We start from the raw sequence: 21,075 nt of genomic DNA, 5'->3' as shown, positions 1-21,075 counted from the left end.
GCTTTCCTTTGTACCATTTTTTTTCTTTTCCTTTTTTATTTTTATTGTTTTCTAATCCTCACCCAAGGATATTTTTTCCAATGAATTTTAGAGTGAAAGGGGAGGAGGAAATGGGGAGAGAGAGAGAGAGAGAGAGAGAGAAACATCAACGTGAGAAAGACACATTGCTTCCTGCATTCGCCCTAATGGAGCCTGGGATCGCATCTGCAACTGAGTTGCATGCCCTTGACCAGGAATCAAACCTGCGACCCTTTGGTCTGTGGACCGATGCTCTAACCACTTAGCAAACTGGACAGGGCTTCTTTTCCATTTTTAGTCTCAGTTATGCCGTTTTGCTTTTCAACAGATTCTGTTATCTTTCAATCTCTTCCCCGATCTCCTTATATTTACTGGTATAAAGAACATTTTGTCTATAAGTCTTCAGAAATTATATGGAGAACCATCTGTCCCAATTCTCCTTTTCCTTTCATCAATGCTGTAAGTATTAATTCAGCACCTGCTATGCTCCAGGGAGGTTCTAAGTGCCTGGGAGATAGATCAGGCAACCGAACTCTTAGAGACATCTGCCCTTGTGCAGCTTTTGTCTAGCAGGAATGACACACAATGAACAACATAAATTAGTCAGTTATATAGCATATTAAAATATGTGCAAGCTAATAAAAGAAAAAATAAGGGGCTCTAGGAGTATGGGAGGGTAACATTTTTAAATAAGATTGTGAGAGTCTCACTGGGAAAGTGACATTTGAGCAAAGGCTCCAAAGGTGGTGAGGGGTTAGCAATGTGGAGGAACAGTGGTGGAAAGGCCCTGACCAGAAGCTGCCTGGGATGTTCAAGAAGAATTCAAGGATGGATGAAGCAGATTTGGAAAAGGGGGAGAGTAGGAATGAGACCAGAGACTTCACAGCGATGTACAGGCTACTGTGACAGTGTTATTCTGTATCCTCGTGGAAACAGGGAGCCACTGTAGGGTGTTAAGCAGCCCGTTTCAGCGCTTTCACTGGAAACTCACCTGTAGAGGGGAATGTAAAGCAGCTCGAGGGGTCTTCCAGCTCTCCTGCATGCAATGCGACTGGCTCTCTGGAAGCATAAGAATGGCCATGCAAACACTCCATTTCAAAAACAGTGCTAACCTTGGTGCCTTTAACATTATGTAAAACATGTTTTGTACTCATTCAATAGAAACTTATCTGACCACTGGGTAAAGCAAGCAATAACACTACTGGTCTGCATTGTGTTAACATTTAAAAATGCTTAAATTAAAATTGACTTTCTAATACTTAAAATGGCGCCAAAACCAGCTTGGCTCAGTGGATAGAGCATCGGCCTGCGGACTGAAGGGTCCCGGGTTCGATTCCGGTCAAGGGCATGTACCTGGGTTGCGGGCACATCCCCAGTGGGAGATGTGCAGGAGGCAGTTGATCGATGTTTCTCTCTCATCGATGTTTCTAACTCTCTATCTCTCTCCCTTCCTCTCTGTAAAAAAATCAATAAAATATATTTTTTTAAAAATGGCAATAGTAGAAATAGCACAGATAAACAAAAGCTCTTTGGAATCCTCAATGATATTAGTGAGTGCAAAGGGGTTCTGAGACCAATAAGTTTGAGAATAGCTATGTTAGGGAAAAAAGCCCTGGAAAGGAAGGCCATGGCTACATTGTGTGTGTCTTAATGACCAGGTTAAAGAGTTGCTCAATGCAGTAGGCAGTGGGGAACCTTTGAAGTTTGGGGCTGGGCAACAGATATAGTCTGGGGTGTGCTTTAGGCAGACCGATTTGAAATTGATGCATAGAAGTGACTGGAACATGCAAGAGAGCAGAGACTGAAAAACATCCACACTAAACACTGTAGAGGCCACCACAATAGTCCATAAAGAAAGGCCGAAGGCCTAGGCTGAACAATGGCTGCCAAACATAGCTGTATCCGAATGCCAAGAACCTACTGATGTTACCTTATATGGCATAAAGGTTTTGCAGATGTGGTCACATTCAAGATTTCGAGATGGGGAGACTATCTGGATTATCTGGATGGGCCCTGAATGCCATCATAATTTTTTTCTGAGTGGGAGGCAGGGGGAGATTTTATATAGAGAGAAGATAGGACAGTCTCCGCAGAGAGAGATTGAGGATGCTATGCTGTGAGCTGTGAGGATGGATGAAGGAGCCACAGGTTAGAGTGCAAGAAAGGAAGCTCTAGAAGCCGGAAAAAAAGTCAGGAAATGAATTAACCCTGGGAGCTTCTGGAGGCATGTGGCCCTGACAGCATTTGACCTCAGCTCAATAGAACTGATTTAAGACTTCAGGCCTCCAGATAAATTTGTATTGTTTTAAGCCACTAATTTTGTTACAGCAGCCATGGGAAATTAATACAGTTCGAGGGGATATTGCAAGAAGAAAATGGATGTGAGAGCTGTTTTAGAGTCAAAATTATTAAGATTTGGTGACGAGACAAATGAGACAAGAGAGAAAGAAGAATCAATGATAATGTTAAGATTGAAGCATAGGTGCCCTGGGAAAGCAATTGTGCCAACAGAAGTGTGAGCTGGAAGGGAATGGTGTTGTGGAATGGCCATCTTTATTTGTTCACTAGAGGCCCAGTGCATGAATTCATGCACCAGTGAGGTCCCTCAGCCTGGCCTGTGGGATTGGGCCGAAACCGACTCTCCGACATCCCCCAAGGGGTCCCAGATTGTGAGAGGGCACAGGCCAGGCCGAGGGACTCCACTGGTGCACTATCGGGGCTGGAAAGGGACAAGGGAGGTTGGCCAGCCAGGGAGGGACTGTGGGAGGGCTCCAGGGCATGTCTGGCCTGTCTTGCTCAGTCCCAATTGGCCGGACCCCAGCAGCAAGCTGCCTCCTGTTGGTCAGTGCACATCATAGCTACTGGTCGACTGGTCAACTGTCTGCACCCTAGTGGTCAGTGCATGTCACAGTGACTGGTCGACTGGTCGACTCTCTGCCCCCTGGTGGTCAGTGCACGTCATAGCAAGCAGTTGAGCAGCCTTAGCATATCATTAGCATATTATGCTTTGATTGGTTGAATGGAGACCAGTCGACCAGACACTTAGCATATTGGGCTTTTATTATATAGGATTATAGTCTTTGGGTCATTATATTTCATTTACTGAAACATCCATATGGAGATGTATAAAAAGGAGCTAGATATTATGAAGCCTATATTAGAAACCTTCTTTAGGGTATTATGTTGCTTATCTATATATATAAAAGCCTAAGCGACTGGTCGACCGAACAACCAGTTGACCGGTCGCTATGACACGCACTGACCACCAGGGGGCAGACGCTCAATGCAAGAGCTGCCCCCTGGTGGTCAGTGCGCTTCCACAGCCAACCTCTCAGGGCGGGCCAACCTCCCGCAGCATCCCCATCCCCTAGGCAGGCCAGCCCTGATCGGCCCCCATCAACCCTGATCACTGGCCAGACCAAGGAACCCTACCTGTGCATGAATTTGTGCACAAGGCCTCTAGTTAAATTAACTTCTGAGAGATGTTGCTTTCAGTCAGATTAATTCAAGCACAAATACCAGAGTTACTTGTTTCTTTTTTATTCTGCTCTGGGTATGTGGAATATATTGATTTAGTTTATATGGCTACAGAAGTTTCTGGATTAAGAAACATTACCATAAGATCTTGATTAAAGAAAAGGTGCTGCACCTACAGTGAAATACTGAGGTAAACAGCAATTGTGATATTCTTTCTCACTTATTTGTGAGTTTAAAACATGGCCAATTTGCCATAGCATGGAGCATTATAATGCAGTTCTAATTTTCTAGTTATGCATCACACTTTTCAGAGCTTCTGTTAAATACTTAAAAATCACTTCTTCCCATTTGAACACAGGAAGGGACTAGGGCCCGCTTTTCCTCACCATTCTCTCTTCTTTACAAACACATCGCTGCTGCAGGAAGCAGATTGTTCTAGTCTTGGAAAAACTACAGCAGAGCTTTACTTAGCTCAGGGAAGCAGCCCTCTGTGCCCATGCCCAGGATTAGGCTCTTTCCCTGGCAGCTCAGTCCAGGTTCCCGGAGTTCAGGCACCTGCTAGACCTGAGTTCAAGTGTAACTCTACTGTTTACAAGCTGTATGATCTTGGCAAGTTGCTTAAGCAATCTGAGTCTTTATTACTAACCTATACATGGGGATAATAATGCCTATGTCATAGGTTAGGTAGACCTAATGTAGTAAGTCTGAAATAGCCCCAAAATATAAAAATATGCGATAGCTGCAGATATTATTAATAGGAACAATACAGTGTTATACACTAGGTGAGAAGTAAAATCAAATCTCATTTCCTTTAGGTTAACAGGAAGATATACTTAGAAAGATTCAAGTTCATTGTATATTGATCAAGTGTGGGGAAGCACGGGACTCGGCTGGAATGTCTGTAAGGAGGATTTTCTGAAAGGTCGGGGACCTGGGGGGCGGTGGGGGAGCTTGCCAAAGGCGGCAGCCCCTACCTTGACTTTTCCAAACAAGTCCGATCCCCCAGGTATTTTACTAGAATCTTTATGTTTAGACTTTAAAATGTCGTTGCTTAAAGGATGCATGTGTTTTCTCAAGAATGCTTACCCTGCTGATAGTAACTAATAATTAATTTTAGTTCAAACTGTTGTTACAATAAAAGTCAAAGGAGACAGGCGAACAGGACTACTTGGTGGCAATAGCCAAGTAGTCCCTTAGCCTCTCTTTCACAGAAACATGTGTCAGAGTAATCATTCATCCGTCGTTCAGGGTCTGCCAGTCAGCCCCGGCAATCAAGTAGCAGGGACAGTAAGAAAATATTTATAATATGTCTTAATTTATTCACTAAACAAATATTCACTGAATGGCTACTATGTGGCAGGTGCTTGGTACTGAAGATACGGCAATGAATGAGCCTCTGTTCAACTGGAAATTAAACAGTAGGATTCATTCTCATATTCTTATAATATAAAAGGGCTCTGATAACTTTATTATTTATAGTTGGTAAAAACAGAAAAGAAAAAGTAAGCTTTTTCCCAGGCAGTCAGTCAATGAACAGACCTTAGATTGTAAGCAACTTGAGGACAGGCCCCTATCTGCCTTGCTCACTGTCAGTCTCAGGACCTAGCACAGAGTGTGGCACATCATGGGCCATTAGTGATCTCCTGAGTTAATGAATGAGCAGGAGTAAAGAGGATATTCTGAAAGTCAGGGCTGGTAAGATCATTTCTTACCTGCTGAAAGTCTCACTTGATTTGCTGCCTTCGGTGGAGTCCCTTAGTGAGTTGCTGCTTCTGTTGGAAGAGGGATGGAGAAATTAAAGACTATACAATGTTATTTTAACTTAGCGATAAAACAAAATTGTTCCTCTGAACATTGCTTTTAGACAAGCACAGACTCAACAGAATGAGATTGGGGCACTGGCTTTTCTGGGTGGAGGAAACAGTATGGAGAAAAAGTTGGAGACAAAAAGAAATGGGAATCAGGAGTAGTCTGTCTAGATTAAGCAGGCTGGTGACAGGGAGATGCTTAATGTCAGCCTGAGGGATCATGTACTTAGTGCAGCAGAAGGTGAGGAACTGCGGAAAAACTGCAAGCAATGGCCCGCGTCTAAAATGAACAACAAATTAATATTAGCTTTATTTTCTCTTATGGCTAAAGTCATTTCTCAGAAGTTGTCTTTAATTAGGGGTCATGGATTTCATTTCCTTATGCTCTTTTTATGATTCCACTTAAAAATTCAGCTATTCAATTATTGATGAAAATAGGATTGTTTTCAGTGAGGTTCTTATAATTATTTTTGTTGCTACTTCATAACTGTAATTTTGCTACTGTTATGAATCGTAATGTAAATATCTGATATGCAGGATGTATTTTCATTGTTACAAATTGAACATAATTAAAGCATAGTGATTAATCACAAAAACAATATGTAATTATATATGTGTTTTCCGATGGTCTTAGGCGACCCCTGTGAAAGGGTCGTTCGACCCCCAAAGGGGTTGCAACCCACAGGTTGAGAACCGATGCTCTAGTGAGATTGTTATCATTTACTTCCAGACTGCCTTCCTCTTAAAAGTGACGTAAGCCATTGTAAATATGTGGCACACAATTTTTGCTACATGGTAAATAGTAGCAAAAATTAAAATAAGCAAAAGCATGCCTATTAAATGATCTCTAGAAAGTAAATTACTGTAGTACATTTAATTGAAATCCTTTTTTAGTTTCAGTTAAACAATGTAACAGCTTTCTTTCGATGAGCTCAAAATGCCCATCAATTCCCATGTAAACTATCAAAACAGAATTCCCAAATTACCTAGTCACATATAAAATTCTTAGACAATTATCTAAATTCAGAATGTCAGATTCTTCTTACCTATGGCACATCTCTAATCTCAGGCTTGATTCAGTAATGCAATCTCTTACTCTACCATCTCTGTATAGATAAATATAACTCTCAGTTAATTACACAAAGAACAATTTCCAGATTCCATGTATTTTTAGAATAATCATTGCTCATATGTATTTAATTCTTCTTTAAGGCACAACAGTAGATTTTATGCTTCCAAACAAAATTTGCAAAGTTCATCATCTCAAAAATGCTTTTTCGTCCCATGGACTCTTAAAAGTTTCAGACAGAGTTTATGCTTTGGTGAAAAGGTCATTTGTAGGATTATAGCAAACGAACATAAATTCTCTAACTGCAGGGACCAAATATATTCATATTCAATGCACTATAATATAGTCAAGCCCACAATGGCTGAAGTGATGAAAATCCCACCAGGGAAGTCATGGCAACCTTGTGGAATGATTAGTGCTGGGCACCAGGGGCTCTAACTTTTACTTCTGGTTTTGCCTCTTTGCTTCCTAGGAGGAAGCAACTCAGTCTGTTCCTAAATTTATTCATTTGTTAAATGAGCTTAATAATCTGTCCTGGCTTAGAAGGTACATGGAAGAGTTATGACAAAAATAACAGTGCTCTGCACATGTAAGTATTCTTTGATGGAGTGGCCAATAGAATGTTTTTAATGTGTGATTCAGAGTATATGATGTTATCTTAGGTAACTGTCTGTTACTACTAACATTTTGCTACTGCTATTAATAATATTAATAGCCCGGCCAGTGTGGCACAGTGGTTGAGTGTCAATTTAGGAACCAGGAGGTCACAGTTTGATTCCAGTCAAGGGCACATGCCCACGTTGTGGGTTTGATCCTCAGTGAGGGGCATGCAGGAGGCAATTGATCAATGATTCTCTCTCATCACTGATGTTTCTATCTCTCTCTCCTTCTACCTTCCTCTCTGAAATCAATAATTAAAATGATAATAATAATATCTGCAGTAAAAATTAGGAAAATCCAACTAATATTTTGCTACTTCTGGTTAATATATACTAATTGAACACATTAAGAAACTGGAGAATGTTTATATATAAATATTATTTCAGAAAGTATTATTTTTAGATATTTATTATATAACCAGAAAATGAGTATTACAATAATGTTGTTGTACTAACAACTCACATAAAATTAGTATTATAATATTAAAAATATAGTATATACCATATTAAAATGCTTTAAGTTAATCTAATAACAATACCCAGTAAAATTTTAAAACACTGTCTGAAAATAATATGAAAATCTCATTATTTCTATGGGTTTAAGAAAGGGCTCATAAACTGGTTGAATCCTTTTTGGATCTAAAGTGTTACTAATTTGATATAACTCATTGGCATGAATACCTAGAGAACCAAGGCATTTCCTATTGGATTACACCTGGAGAGTTATATAGTTCTCACCTATGTGGCTGTAGGCAACTCAACCTTTTGAAATGTGTGTTTTTTTCATTTGTAAAATAAATACTGCCTTGTGTTGTCTCAAACAGTTGTAATAATCAAATAAGATTATGGATGTGAAATCTGTTGGGAACAGATTAGTGGTACATTTAATTGAAAGATTTATATAGAAATGCAACTTTGAGTAATGCCTCACCCTGATTACTTTTTGAATAGAGTAACTATATTATTTTCTCTCTATGTCAAGTTATTTTACTTTTGCTTAACTCCTCCACTTTCATATTGCTGTCCTTAGTAATGTCAAATTGAAAATTATTTAAACCTCAACCTCCTAGAGCAGTGATTTTCAACCCTTTTCATCTGATGGCACACATAAACTTATTACTAAAATTCTGCGGCACACCAAAAAATATATTAAAACTAGAGGCCCGATGCATGAAGATTCGTGCAAGAAAAGCCTTCCTTCCCCTGGCAGCTGGCACTACCTTCGCTCCGGCCAGAGCCACCTTTCCACCTTTGCACGCTGCCCAGAGGCCCGGAGCGGCCGGGGCTGGGTAGAATGCCTGCATCATCGCCATGGCGATGATGCAAGCGTCCCGGCCCGGCCACTGCCATCTTTGTCGCATCAATTTGCATATTCCCTCCTTATTGGCTGGGGGCACCACCATCTTTTGTTGGGAAGTGATGGTCAATTTGCATATTCCATCTTTATTAGATAGGATTTTTACCAATCTGACAAAAAATAGGTATAATTTTGATTCATTCACACCGGATGGCTATTGCTGTGTTGGCTGTTGTCGTTTTTCTACTTGACAATCTAAGGAAAAAGAGGTCAGTGTCCCTGACTAAGTAGTCCGATTGCACGTTTTAAAAATTCTTGCAGCACACTGGTCGAAAATCACTGTCCTAGAGAGTAGTACACAGACAACTTGAGGGCAAACCACTGGGTGAGGAGCTTCCCCACCCTGAAGGACACTCGGTCTTACACAGCCCCAAACGTGACTCCCAGGGACGGTGCTCTCCCATCGTCCTCGGCCTTGCCCACAGGTGCAGAGGGCTCCTCGTTGATCACACTTCTCAGTTCCTGCAGAAGCTGTTTCAGGTCCCTTGTGGGGTCCTCCTTCAGGGCGTTAGGTTTCATAGAGTGCTGTAATAAAGCAATGTACAGAACAAATACACTTTGTGGGGGGTGGTTTCAGATGTGTATGCTGTTATTTCTTATTATAAAATTAATTTAACTGATAAATAGAAATTATGAAAAAGAGGAAAACAAAAATCATCAGTAATCTTGCTAGTCAGGGATAATCAATGATCAACATAGTGCCATATCTAACTTATAAATGTGTGTATACTTATTTATACATATATGCACACATATTTACAAATTAGAATATACACATAGGAGCCAATTATACACATCTACTTTTAAACCTTTTTTATTTTTTAAAATATATTTTTATTGATTTCAGAGAGGAGAAAGAGAGTGAGATAGAAACATCAATGATGAGAATCATTGATTGGCTGCCTCCTGCACGCCTCCTCCTGGGGAACAAGCCTGCAACCCTGGGCATGTGCCCTTGACTGGAATTGAACCAGTGACCCTTCAGTCTATAGGCTGATGCTCTATCCACTGAGCCAAACCAACTAGGTCAAAACATTCTTTGTTTTTTAATTTAAACAGTGTAGTATGAACACCAGACAATGTCATTAAATATTAACAACTACATTCAGGCAAAATAATTTCAATACTGTTTTTAGGAAGTTTTTAAAATTTATTTTAGAGAGGGAGGAAAAGGAGAGAGAGAGAGAGAGAGAGAGAGAGAGAGAGAGAGAGAGAAGAAAGAAAGAAAGAAAGAAAGAAAGAAAGAGAAAGAAAGAAAGAAAGGGAGAAAGAAAGAGAGAAAGGGAGAGATTGTTTGCCTCCTGTATGCTCCCTGATAGGGATCAAACCTGAAACCTAGGTATGTACCCTGATCAAAAAATGAATCTGCAAACTTTTGGTGTATGGGACGATGCTCCAAACCAATCAAGCCATCCAGCTAGGGTGATAGGAACTCTTTATTTATTGGAAATATTTTTCTAGTTTGTGATTCCTTTTAAATTTTGCTTATTGTGCTTTTGTGATTTAAGCTTTATTTAGTCAAAATTATGAATCTCCCCTTTTAATGTTTGTGTATCTTGCAATTCTTTTATCGATTCATTTTTAATACTTTACTACTTAATCTATATGGGACATATTTTGATTTCTAATGCAAGCAAAATATACTTTTTAAAATTAGAAAATAGTTAGAAAATGAACAGTTCTAAAACATCCTTTAAATATGACTCCAGCCAGGCTGGTGAAGAAATAACTAAGCATAAGCTCTTCCTGAAGCTACTGGAGACCATCCAAGACTCCTGCTCCCTCCCACCCCCGTCCTCTGACCCTTAGAATACACATTGAGGCTATTTCTAGAGGACACACATTTTCAGGCTAAAACTTCTACAAGCTTTAGGTTTCAAAGTAAGAATATAAGCTTATACTGTTGTTGTTAAACTTAAGTTTATTTTGTGTTTTGATTAGTTTTCTGTTACATTGTATGTTAGACTTTGTTCCAAAATAATGCCTAACATTAGATCTTTAATACACCTTCATCTCCTCCAAATACTGTTCTCTCTAATGGCCTGGAGTCATTACAAGCAAGTTTATGAGTTATGATGTGAAATAAGAAACATCTAGGGAGATTGTATGCTTCTCAACTGGTCCTATCTCCATTCTCCAAAGATAGAAGATAAATGTAAAAGCTAAAAATAAAAGCTTGATCTCATTCAGTTTGAATTAGATTATTCTATTTTGAGAATGTCTAACCCAAATCCATCTCTTATGCTAGTATTCCTGCTAGAAGACTGTAATAAAAATGAAATATAAATAGATTTTTCAAATGCATATATATTATTTATACTGTATATTAGGAATGAGTGAGTAGGAAACAAAAGTTATAAAGTATTACTAAAAATCTTGCCCACATCATGGGTACTTCAGTGACAAAGATCAAGCCCACCTAGTACAAATTATAGTGTATGTGTATAGAATCTGATACAGAAATAAAATTATACTATCCTGGAAATAGTCTCTTTTTATATGCTAAAATAGCTTATCTAAATATTAATATAAAATGCTTTGATGTCAACCTACCAATTACATGTGTATTTGTATGTACATATATACTCTATAACACATACAAACATATGCAGGTGTTTGAGGTTAGACCAAGTCACATAATATAAATTTTCTGGTTCTCCCATTTTCTCACCTATAGCACAAGGGGAGTAAATTGGATAATTTTAGAAGCCTTTGAGGCTCTAAAATGGCATAATCTTCATTCACAAAAACCTAATGAAATATAATATTTTAGACACACTATCTATATCATCATTTATTTAAATTATTTTTTTAATAAAAAGCATTCGGTGGGGTAGTATAGAGAAGCAGAAGTTAAGAAGACAGGCTCTAGGCTCAAGCTGTTTTGGTTAAATCTTGGCACAACTGTGTTTTTTGGTGTGTGAACTCTGTAAGTCACTTAGCTTCTTCAAGAGCCAAGTTTCTCCATCTGTAAAATAGGTAGAATAATCAGCACTTACTCCTGTGGGTAGCTCTGAGGAATAAATTAGATAATCTACAGAAAGTGCTCTGCACAGTGGCTGGTGTTCAGTCAATCTCAGCTACTGTTAGAATCATGGAACAAGAAGGCTAAAAGGACATAAGATAAATGAAGGGATAATGAATGCAGGGCAATGCAAACAGTAAGATTCTACTTCTAAAGATAAACTTGGCATTTATTTCTGTCTATCTAAAGCCCCACTAAAATGACACTAAAGGGATTAACAAGGATAAAGAGGAAAAGGAGAGGTAATATTAGATGAGTAATGATAACAAAAGTTGGGGGATGGAAAGCACGTGGATCATTTCATAACTGATTTAGCAGAACAAGTAAAGCTAAAATTTAAAGTACCAGCACAGAAGTAGCCAACAAGAAGCAACCTGCTCTGCATGGAAGTATTCTAGAAAGGCTCAGAAAGTGGAGGTCTTGTGTTCCTGAAGACCAAGGTAAGAGAGAGTGGCAAAATAGGAGGATTGGGTAAAGTCTATGGGAGAAGCTGTTAGAATCCCAAATGTCCTACCCATATAATTATATAATTACTCATTCCTTTCCCCTAAGTGAATTCAGAGGCTTAATCTCTGGGTGAGGTTGACCAAAGAACTTTAGGCTTCAAAGGGATATCTGGCATAGCAGGAACAAGGCTGCAAACTGAAAATATGAGCATGAAGTGAGGTTGCATAGTAGACAGATAGCCCATACTCCCTGCCCCGCTCACCTCTCAGAATGCTGGCAGATGGATTGGGGAACTGACAGGACCAAGAAAAAACAACACACCTACAGATAATCTGTGGGCCCCTCAATAAAAAAGTAATACCTAACCATCTACTAGTTGACAAATCCTGTCAACTTTCAAAGAGCTACTTTAATAAGCTTTTAGGTCCTCCATCTTAAATATGAAAGGACAACCAATGATCTCCAAACATTGAAGAAAAGTCTCTAACATGAAAGACAGACATCAAAACAAACAGAAAAAAAATGAATTTGAAGAAACATAAATAATTCAGGTGACAGAGAAATTACTGAAAAACTGAAGTTAATATTCTTAAACAGAAAGGAGAAAATATCATAAAACTATATAAAGAGAAGATTTAAAGAACAAAAAGGGCTCCTGGAAATTAAAAGAATATATAAAATCAGAAAAAAATTTCAATAGTTGTTTGGAAAATAGAGTTGAAGAAATTTCCCAAAAGGTGAGAATAAAAGATGAGGAGATGGAAAATGGAGTCAAAATTAAAGAAGATTATAGAATCAATCTAAGAGTTCTAATAGGTGAGTAACAGAAACTCCAGAAAGAAATAACTGAGAAAATGATCAGAGAAATGATACAAGAAGATATCTGAGAGCAAAAAAAACCAAGAATCTGCTAAGTACCCAACACAATGAAGAGAAAAAGGACCCTTTCTCCACTATAAACAATCGGAAATGAATCCCAGGGATAAAGGCTCTGGAATAAAAATGGCACAACAGCAACAAAATTTTGACCATCAAATATAAGTGAAAAATAAAGGTATTTCTCAGACATACAAAGTTTTAAAACATAGAGAATGAAATAACCCTTTCAGAGGAAGCCACTGCATTGTATGCTCAAATGAAAACAAAGATATAAATAAACCAAGAAGGTAATTAAACCTAAAAAGGGCGGGGGGGGGGGGGGGGACACCAGGAAAAAAAAAAGGTATTCCCTGGATTTTGGTAGAAGGAAATCCAAAAAGCCCACCGTGCAGCAAACGTAGAAAGCAGCCGATCCAGATGTGAACACCATATGTATTGGATACCTATTATGTGCCAGATATTGTTCTAGGTACTTGAGACAGACACATCAAGGAGCAAAACAAAGAATGTATGTTACTTTTATTTTGTAAAATTATATACTATATTTCTTAAGAGAAGGACTTAATTGTATATAGAATGCTTGACAGTCCATTTAGAAAATATAGTTTGTTTTTACTGTTAGAACTATTATTTAAAAGTTTAATTTAATAGATATAGGACTGGTACTTTTTCAGTGATAGATGAGATTCTTTACAATCAAATAGAGTCCATATATTAAATGGCTAGGCAAAATCTAAGATATTTGTTTTAGGGTAATGAAAAGTCATGGAACTTCAGAGCTAATCTTTCTAGATGACCTAGATCTTCTAATCCAGACTCCTCATTAGAGATGAAAAGAGCAAGGCACAACATATTTAACCGGATTTCCAAGGTCCCAATGACTCCTGGTCAAATATTCTTTGTTGTTGTTTGATTTGGGTGTTGTTGTTTTTTTTGGAGAGAGGGGTTTAAATACATTTTTTATCAGTATAACATGTACATAGTTTTAAAGGTAAAATGATTTTATAAGAATCACCTAAAACAAAAAGCAGCAGTCTCCTTCCCTTCCTTTGCCCATCTCCAAGTTTAGTCTTCAGAGTGAAGAACATGCTTAACCTCTAATATTAATATTAATATTATTATTTTAGCTCTGGCCAGTGTGGCTCAGTTGGTTGGGTATAGTCCCATGCACCAAAAGGTTGCTAGTTTGATCCCCGTAGATAGCCAATCGATGTTTCTCTTTCACAGCAATATTTCTCTCTCTCCCTCTCTCTCTAAGAAAAATAAAATAAATAAATAATAAATTATTATTCAATTGTTTGATAGACTATTCTATTATTTGCTGTGTGATTGCTTGTTTTTCAGTACACACATCTTAAGTGTGTAAGAAGAGTCCACTTCAACTTTTAGTCATTTCACAGAATATATGCTCATTTAAATGGCTCAGGTAGAATAACTGGTAAATCACTGGTGATCCTGTTGCTATACATACAATAAGACTGTTAATTAATGTAATTAATGAAATTGATTGTGTACTTATGGAATAAGTCTCATTTTGTTAGAGGTGGAGCTGAATACAGGTTGCAGGGAACTAGTGACTCCATAAATATATTTTTTAAGAAGAAATATTCCTAAATTTTACCTTGCACATATTTTCCCCCTGAGCTTTACAAGTACAAAAGGTTATACTAAACTCTACAAAGTTCTTAATATTTTATGATTATAAGTTCACATGTAGTTTATGAATCGTTTTCATCTTGGTAGAGTATTAAATATGCCAGTAATTTGCCTTTGGCATTTGAAGTGATGCTCATTTTAGCTATCTCAAAATTGGCTTTGTAATCTGGAAACCCCTGTGATTGAACATAAGGCTATTAAATAACTTACTTTAACAATTATTGTTAAAATGAATCCCACTGACTACTTCATATTTATTTTTCCCAGAGAAAGCATTAAATAGTGAAGAAAACATTTTCATTCATCTGGTCTACATAAATCTAAAATCTAGTAATTAAAAATATCATAACTATAGATATAGTTTTACATGAAATTCTTCTCAATTTAAAATTCTCTATATATTATGTCATTTGCATCATGGATTGTAGGACTAGTCCTTACATGAGATAGGAAGCTGGCCGTAGACTGGGTAGACGGCATATTAGAGTGAGGACGGGCAGAGGGCTTCAGAAGACGTGGTTTCACAGAAGGATTTGAGGTATATCCAGGGCCCTGAAGTTCCTGGGAAACAACATCAATGTGAACAAAATAATTGTCAACTACAATTTGAACTGTGAAGTCAAAATGTATTTTTTTCAAACATAATTTCAGTCTTACATGTTGAACTTCTACAAAGTTATAAACCAAAGTACTACATTAAGCAAGATGATTCTGGGTATCTAAGTTACCCTTTGAAGACTAAGCATGTGCTTAGGGAGATGCCTTCACATTTCTGATTGATAAAAGCTTTCCAGATATGAAGACACACCTAGCATGTTATGCCACTATATTGGTTCCCAAATTTTGCCAAAGACTCCACACTAGTGTTGGTATAATATTGAGAAAGATCCTCTACAGCAGGAGTGTTCTAGCTGTGAAAGTATCCACTCCTGAGACTTTAAAGTATGTCTAAAACTTGAAAATATACTTAGAAAATAGACAGATATGTCAGTGGAAAATGTACTGTTTTTAAAGAGCAACGTCCTAGGCATGATAATTACATCATTGTTGCTATTCTCCAAACAGGCCAAACACACTTGCACTCTGGGCCTTTGCACTTGCTTGACTCTTCTGTATGCAAACTCTCCCTCAGGTATCGCCATGGCAGCCACTTTTATGTTTCCCCATTTATTATGAGCTTAACATCAAGCATGATGCTTCAATTTGTTACTATATATGAAAAAGGGAGGTATAGCATGTAACAAGGTTTGTACAGGTTTTATAATTGCCAGTATCAGATAATGTTGAAAGTACACATAAATGTTAACATTAATCCCACTAAATATTTCATGTTTGTTTTCCCCAGAGAAAACATCAAATAGTGAAGAAAACATTTTCATTCATCTGGTCTACATAAATCTAAAATCTAATAATTAAAAATGTCAAAACTAGCTATATATTTTAAATGAAATTTTTCTCAATTTAAAATTCTCTGCATATTATGTCATTTACATCCTGGATTGTAGGACCAGTCCTATAATGTATCTAAGGTAATAAACAAAATATAAGTATATCAAACAAAGGCATTATTTTGCTTACCCTACTATTTATGATGAAAAAAAAAAGACCTTACTTTTACATCCAGAGTGTGTTGAAGTTTCAGGCGCACAGATTCTTGTTCCTGACGTTGTATTATATCTTGACATTCTGCAAACTGCAAAGATGCCTACAATCAAGCAACCACATAAAGTTTATCCTCCATTAAATTTTATGTTATCCTATATAATAAAAGCCTAATATGCTAAGTGTCTGACCATTCATTCGACCATTCGACCAGTTGCTATGATGCACACTGACCACCAGGGGGCAGACATTCTGATTGGGACTGGGTGAGATGGGCCGGACCTGCCCTGGAGACCTCCCGTGGCCCCTCCCCAGCCTCTAAAATATTTCTTCTAATTAATTTCCTTTCAATGTGCACGAATCCGTGCACCAGGCCTCTAGTTAACCTATAAATGCAGAGCTGCCATCTCTTCAAGGAAACATCCCCACTCTTAGCACACTATATTTTATCTTTTTATCTGTTTTATCCAGTAACAGAGAACTGGAGGCCATGTCTTTCTCCTCTGTATCCCCAGCACTTACATAGCATTTAGTATGTGGAGGACACTCCAAAAAATGAATGCACTAAGAATAAAATGAGAAAATGACTTTAGCAATGTGAAAAAAATTCACATAAAATAACCACAACTAAAATTCATTGAATCAATAGATCATGTTTTTAAGATCAAAGTTGGCATAGATAAAAAGATCACACATCATTTTATCTAACCATAAAGGCTCTGATTTATTAAGAATCAAGGACTAGTTTGGGTAAATTTTTAGCCTTCCAGTATTCTCAGGTGACAGGGAAATTATTAATAGTGTCATAGATCCTTCTCATTTAAGTTGAGTTTTCTACTTCCATCATTTGGAACCCACAAAGTGCCAGATAGTAGCATTACTTTCTCATTTTATTGATATTATATTAACAGACTGTTTTCTACCTAGTGTTCAAGTCATTCTTTGGTGGTTGGATTGGAGACATTTTATTTATTCAGTTCACTAAGGACACTAGGAGTATCTTACATCTTATACCTTACTTCTATGATTGTGCTAGCCTAAAAAAGATAATTTTGTAAAAAGTGCACATTATAACTGTATTCTTTTTTTCCTGGAATGTAAAGCTCTTTTTAATTAAAGTATAGTTGACATACAATATTATATTAGTTTCAGGTGTACAACATAGTGAGATTTTACATGTATACACCTTACCAAGTGATCACCACAAAAAGTCCACTATCCATCTGTCACTGTACAAAGTTATTGTATTATTGACTGTATTCCCTATGCTGTAATTTCCATTCCTGTGACTTATTTATGTTAAAACTATAGTTTGTACCTCTTAATCCCCTTCAGATTTTTGCCCATACCCCCACCACCCAAAACTCGAGCAACTATCAGTTTTTCTGTATTTATGAGTCTGTTTATTTTGTTTGTTCATTTGTTTAGTTTTTTTATTCCACACATATGTGAAATGACACAGTATTTGTCTTTCTCTGACTTATTTCACTTAGCATAATACCCACTAGATCTATCCATGCTGTCACAAATGGCAAAATTTCATTATTTTTCATGGCTGAGTAATGTATCCACTTCTTTATCCATTGATGAACACCTAGGTTGCTTCCATACCTTGGCTATTGTAAGTAATGTTGCAGTGAATATAGAGTTGCATATATATTTTTGAATTAGTGTTTTGGGTTTCTTAGGATATATTCTCCAAAGTAGGGTCACTGGATCAAAAGGTAGTTCAATTTTTCATTTTTTGAGGAATTTTCCACAGTGGTTGAACCAGTCTGCATCCCCACCAGCAGTGCACTAAATTTCTTTTCTCTCCACGTCCTTGCCAGCACTTGTTGTTTGTTGATTTATTGATGATAGCCATTCTGCATTGTTTTAATTTGCCTCTCTCTGATGATTAGTGATGTTAAGCATTTTTTCATATATCTACTGGCCATCAGTATGTCCTCTTTGGAGAAGTGTCTATTCAGGTCCTTGGCTCATTTTTAAATTGTATTGTCTTCCTGGTGTTGAGCTGTATAGGTTCTTTATATATATGTTGGAAATTACTCCCTTATCTTATGTATCATTGGCAAATATCTTCTGCCATTCGGTGGTTCCTTTTTCATTTTATTGATGGTTTCTTTTGCTGTGCAAAAGCTTTTAATCTTGAACTCTCCTTCAATTCTGAAAGATAACCTTACTGGGTAGAGTGTTCTTGGCTGTTAAGTTTTCTCCTTTCATCATGTTGAATATATTGTGTCACTCCCTTCTGGCCTGCAACATTTCTGTTGAAAAGTCAGCTAACAGTCTTATGAATATTCCCTTGTATGTAAATAGTTGTTTTTCTCTCTTGCTGCTTTTAAGATTCTTTATCTTTAACTTTTCAAAAAAATATATTTTATTGGTTTTTTACAGAGAGGAAGGGAGAGGGACAGAGAGTTAGAAACATCTATGAGAGAGAAACATCGATCAGCTGTTTCATGCACAGCCCCTACTGGGGATGTGCCCACAACCAACGTACATGCCCTTCACCGGAATCGAACCTGGGACCTTTTGGTCTGCAGGCTGACGCTCTACCCACTGAGCCAAACCAGTTAGGGCTATCTTTAACTTTTAACAATTTAATTATAATGTGTCTTGCTATGGGTCTCTTTGAGTTAATCTTCTTTGGGACTATCTGTGCTTCTTGGACTTGGATGTCCATTTTCTTCACCAGATTAGGGACATTTTCAGTCATTATTTCTTTAAATAGGTTTTTCTTCCTGCTCTCTTCTTCTTCTCAGACCCCCATGATCTGAATGTTAGTATGCTTGATGTTGTCCCAAAGGTTCCTTATGGTATCCTCATTGTTTTTAATTATTTTCTCTTTTTGATCTTCCAATAGGGTCATCTCCACTATTCTGTCTTCCTGATTGCTGATCCATTCTTCTGCATCATCTATCTGCTGCTGATTCCCTCCAGTGTATATTTCATTTGTTATAGTCTTCAGTTCTGATAGGTCCTTTTTATAATTTTGATATCATTGTTGAAGTTCTCAATGAACTTATCCACTTGTCTGCAGAGTTTGATGAGCATCTTTGTGATGATTACTTTGAATTCTTTATATAGTAGACAGCTTACCTCACTTAGTTTTTTTTCTGGGGTTTTGTCTTTTTTTTTTAGAACATATTCTTTTTTCTCCTCATTTTGCCTGTTTGTTTCTATGTATTAGGTGGCTCAGCTAAACCTCATGGTCTTAAAAAAGTGGCCTTATTTAAAAGGTGTTCAGTGGGGCTCAGTGGTGGAATCCTCCTTGTCATCAGAGCCAGTTGCTCCAGAGGTGTTCCCTGGGTGGACTAGTGTGGCCTCCTATTGTGGTTGGGCCACAACTTCTACAGACACACTGATAGGCAAGGCTGGTCCTGGGCCCACTGGCTCTGAGGCCTGGCCACAATTGTTGCAGGCTCACTTATGTATGGGCAGCCTTTGGTGTGGCTGGCCGCGAGGCCAAACCATACTGTTGCAGACACACTGACTGAGGCCGCCCACTTTGGAGGGGTGCTAGCCTGGGTGGGTCCTCAGGGAAATGACAGGGAGGGGTGAACAGTGTTAGTAAGGTTAATGGAGAGCGGCAGAAATGACGCCTGCCAGTGCGTCAGACCAGCTAGGTTAAAGAAAGGGAGGGAAAATGGCACTTGCCAGCACCTCTGACTCAGGAGATCCAACAGATACCTATCCCTTCAGCACACACCCTCAAATGAGTCAATGTACCACCTTCATGTATGACCTAGGTGCTTTTCAAACTGTTACCTCTGTGCCGGGACTCAGAAAGAGCACAACCTGGGTTTCTTGTCTCTCCCAGATGTAAGCCCTGACAGTTTTCAAAGCCAGATTTTATAGGAACTCCTCTTTCTGCTGCAGGTCTCCCAGGCTACTCAGACCCCCTCACTCTTTGGGGATGACCTCTACAGTTGTAATATCCCTCCCACTTGTAAGTCACTGTATGGGGAGTGGGGGTTAGGGTAGGTCCTGACTAGACTTAGTCTCTACCCCTCTTCCCATTTCAATGTGGCTTTCTCTTTATATCCTTAATTGTAGAAAATCTGTTCTGCTAGTTCTGGTTGTTCTCAGAGATAGCTGTGCCATACGCAGTTGTAATTTTGGTGTCAGTGAGAGGAGGGGAGCTCAGGATCTGCCTATTCCACCATGCTGAATTTGAAGCCAGGTGCCTTGCTCTGGAATGCCAATTTAACTTGTCTGTGAAATGTTGTTCCTTGTGGCTGATGCACTGCCCCCACAACAAATGTGTCTCTGGATGGGGAGGCTGAGTCACTCTATAACTGTATATTACTATATTCTTAAACCTCAGAAGAGTCTTCTCTATAGGATGTTCTTTTTTTTTCCTTTCAGTTTGCTAGGTGATTGAGCTAGAATACAGATTTGGTTCCTATCAGCATGGAGTGTTCATTCAGAATAATTCTACTTAGTTAATAGCTACTTAGTAGATAATGACTTTATGTATTTAGTTAATAACTACCTTATCAAGAGCAACTTCCATATTTGCAACCTTTTCTTTTAAACGACGTTCCTGAGACCTCAGGACTTCTAGTTCTCCAGCCATCTTATTTTTCTCTGTTGCAACAGTACTCAATTCCTGGCTTAATTTATTCTTTTCTTCTTTTAGAAAATGCTTTTCCTACAATTAAGAGCAGAAAAATATCAGCAATAATATACTGATGTAGATGCTGAGATGTGATGAAAATATAAAACTAGAAACAACTGACAATGAAAACACAATAATCCAAAATCTATGGGACACAGTGAAAGCAGTCCTGAGAGGAAAGTTCATAGCTCTAAGGGCCTACCTCAACAAACAAGAAAAAAAATGGCAATAAATTATCTACCTGACAACTTAAAGAATTAGAAAGAGAGCAACAAGAAAAGCCCAGAGTAAGCAGAAGGAAGGAAATAATCGGGATCAGAGCAGAAATAAACAACATAGAGGCCAAAAAACACACAAAAAAACCCCAAAAGATCAATAAAACCAAGAGCTGGTTCTTTGAAAGGATAAACAAGATTGATGAACCTCTAGCCAGGCTCACCAAGAAACAAAGAGA

At 38.0% G+C, this 21,075-nt stretch overlaps 1 protein-coding gene across 2 annotated transcripts in view; it reads right to left on the bottom strand.

Moving 5' to 3' along the window:
- The window catches only part of CCDC158 (coiled-coil domain containing 158), a 72,907-nt gene that overhangs the window by 6,596 nt on the left and 45,236 nt on the right, over positions 1-21,075 (bottom strand). Inside the window, exons 16-23 of one of the 2 annotated variants that reach the window (XM_014544838.1) lie at positions 20,496-20,654; positions 16,520-16,561; positions 16,008-16,100; positions 14,837-14,956; positions 8,753-8,913; positions 6,350-6,409; positions 5,208-5,267; positions 1,010-1,077 (exon numbers count right to left, since the gene is read on the bottom strand). In XM_014544838.1, the coding sequence (XP_014400324.1) occupies positions 1,010-1,077; positions 5,208-5,267; positions 6,350-6,409; positions 8,753-8,913; positions 14,837-14,956; positions 16,008-16,100; positions 16,520-16,561; positions 20,496-20,654 (763 nt within the window). The remainder of the gene's footprint in view (positions 1-1,009; positions 1,078-5,207; positions 5,268-6,349; positions 6,410-8,752; positions 8,914-14,836; positions 14,957-16,007; positions 16,101-16,519; positions 16,562-20,495; positions 20,655-21,075) is intronic. The other variant, XM_005857443.2, reaches the window with a different exon arrangement.

The sequence above is a fragment of the Myotis brandtii genome, unplaced genomic scaffold, assembly GCF_000412655.1.
Source record: "Myotis brandtii unplaced genomic scaffold, ASM41265v1 scaffold111, whole genome shotgun sequence".
In the NCBI taxonomy this organism is placed as follows: Eukaryota; Metazoa; Chordata; class Mammalia; order Chiroptera; family Vespertilionidae; genus Myotis; species Myotis brandtii.
The sequence above is the reverse complement of the archived record's forward strand: the minus strand, read 5'-3'. Positions and strand labels throughout refer to the sequence as shown.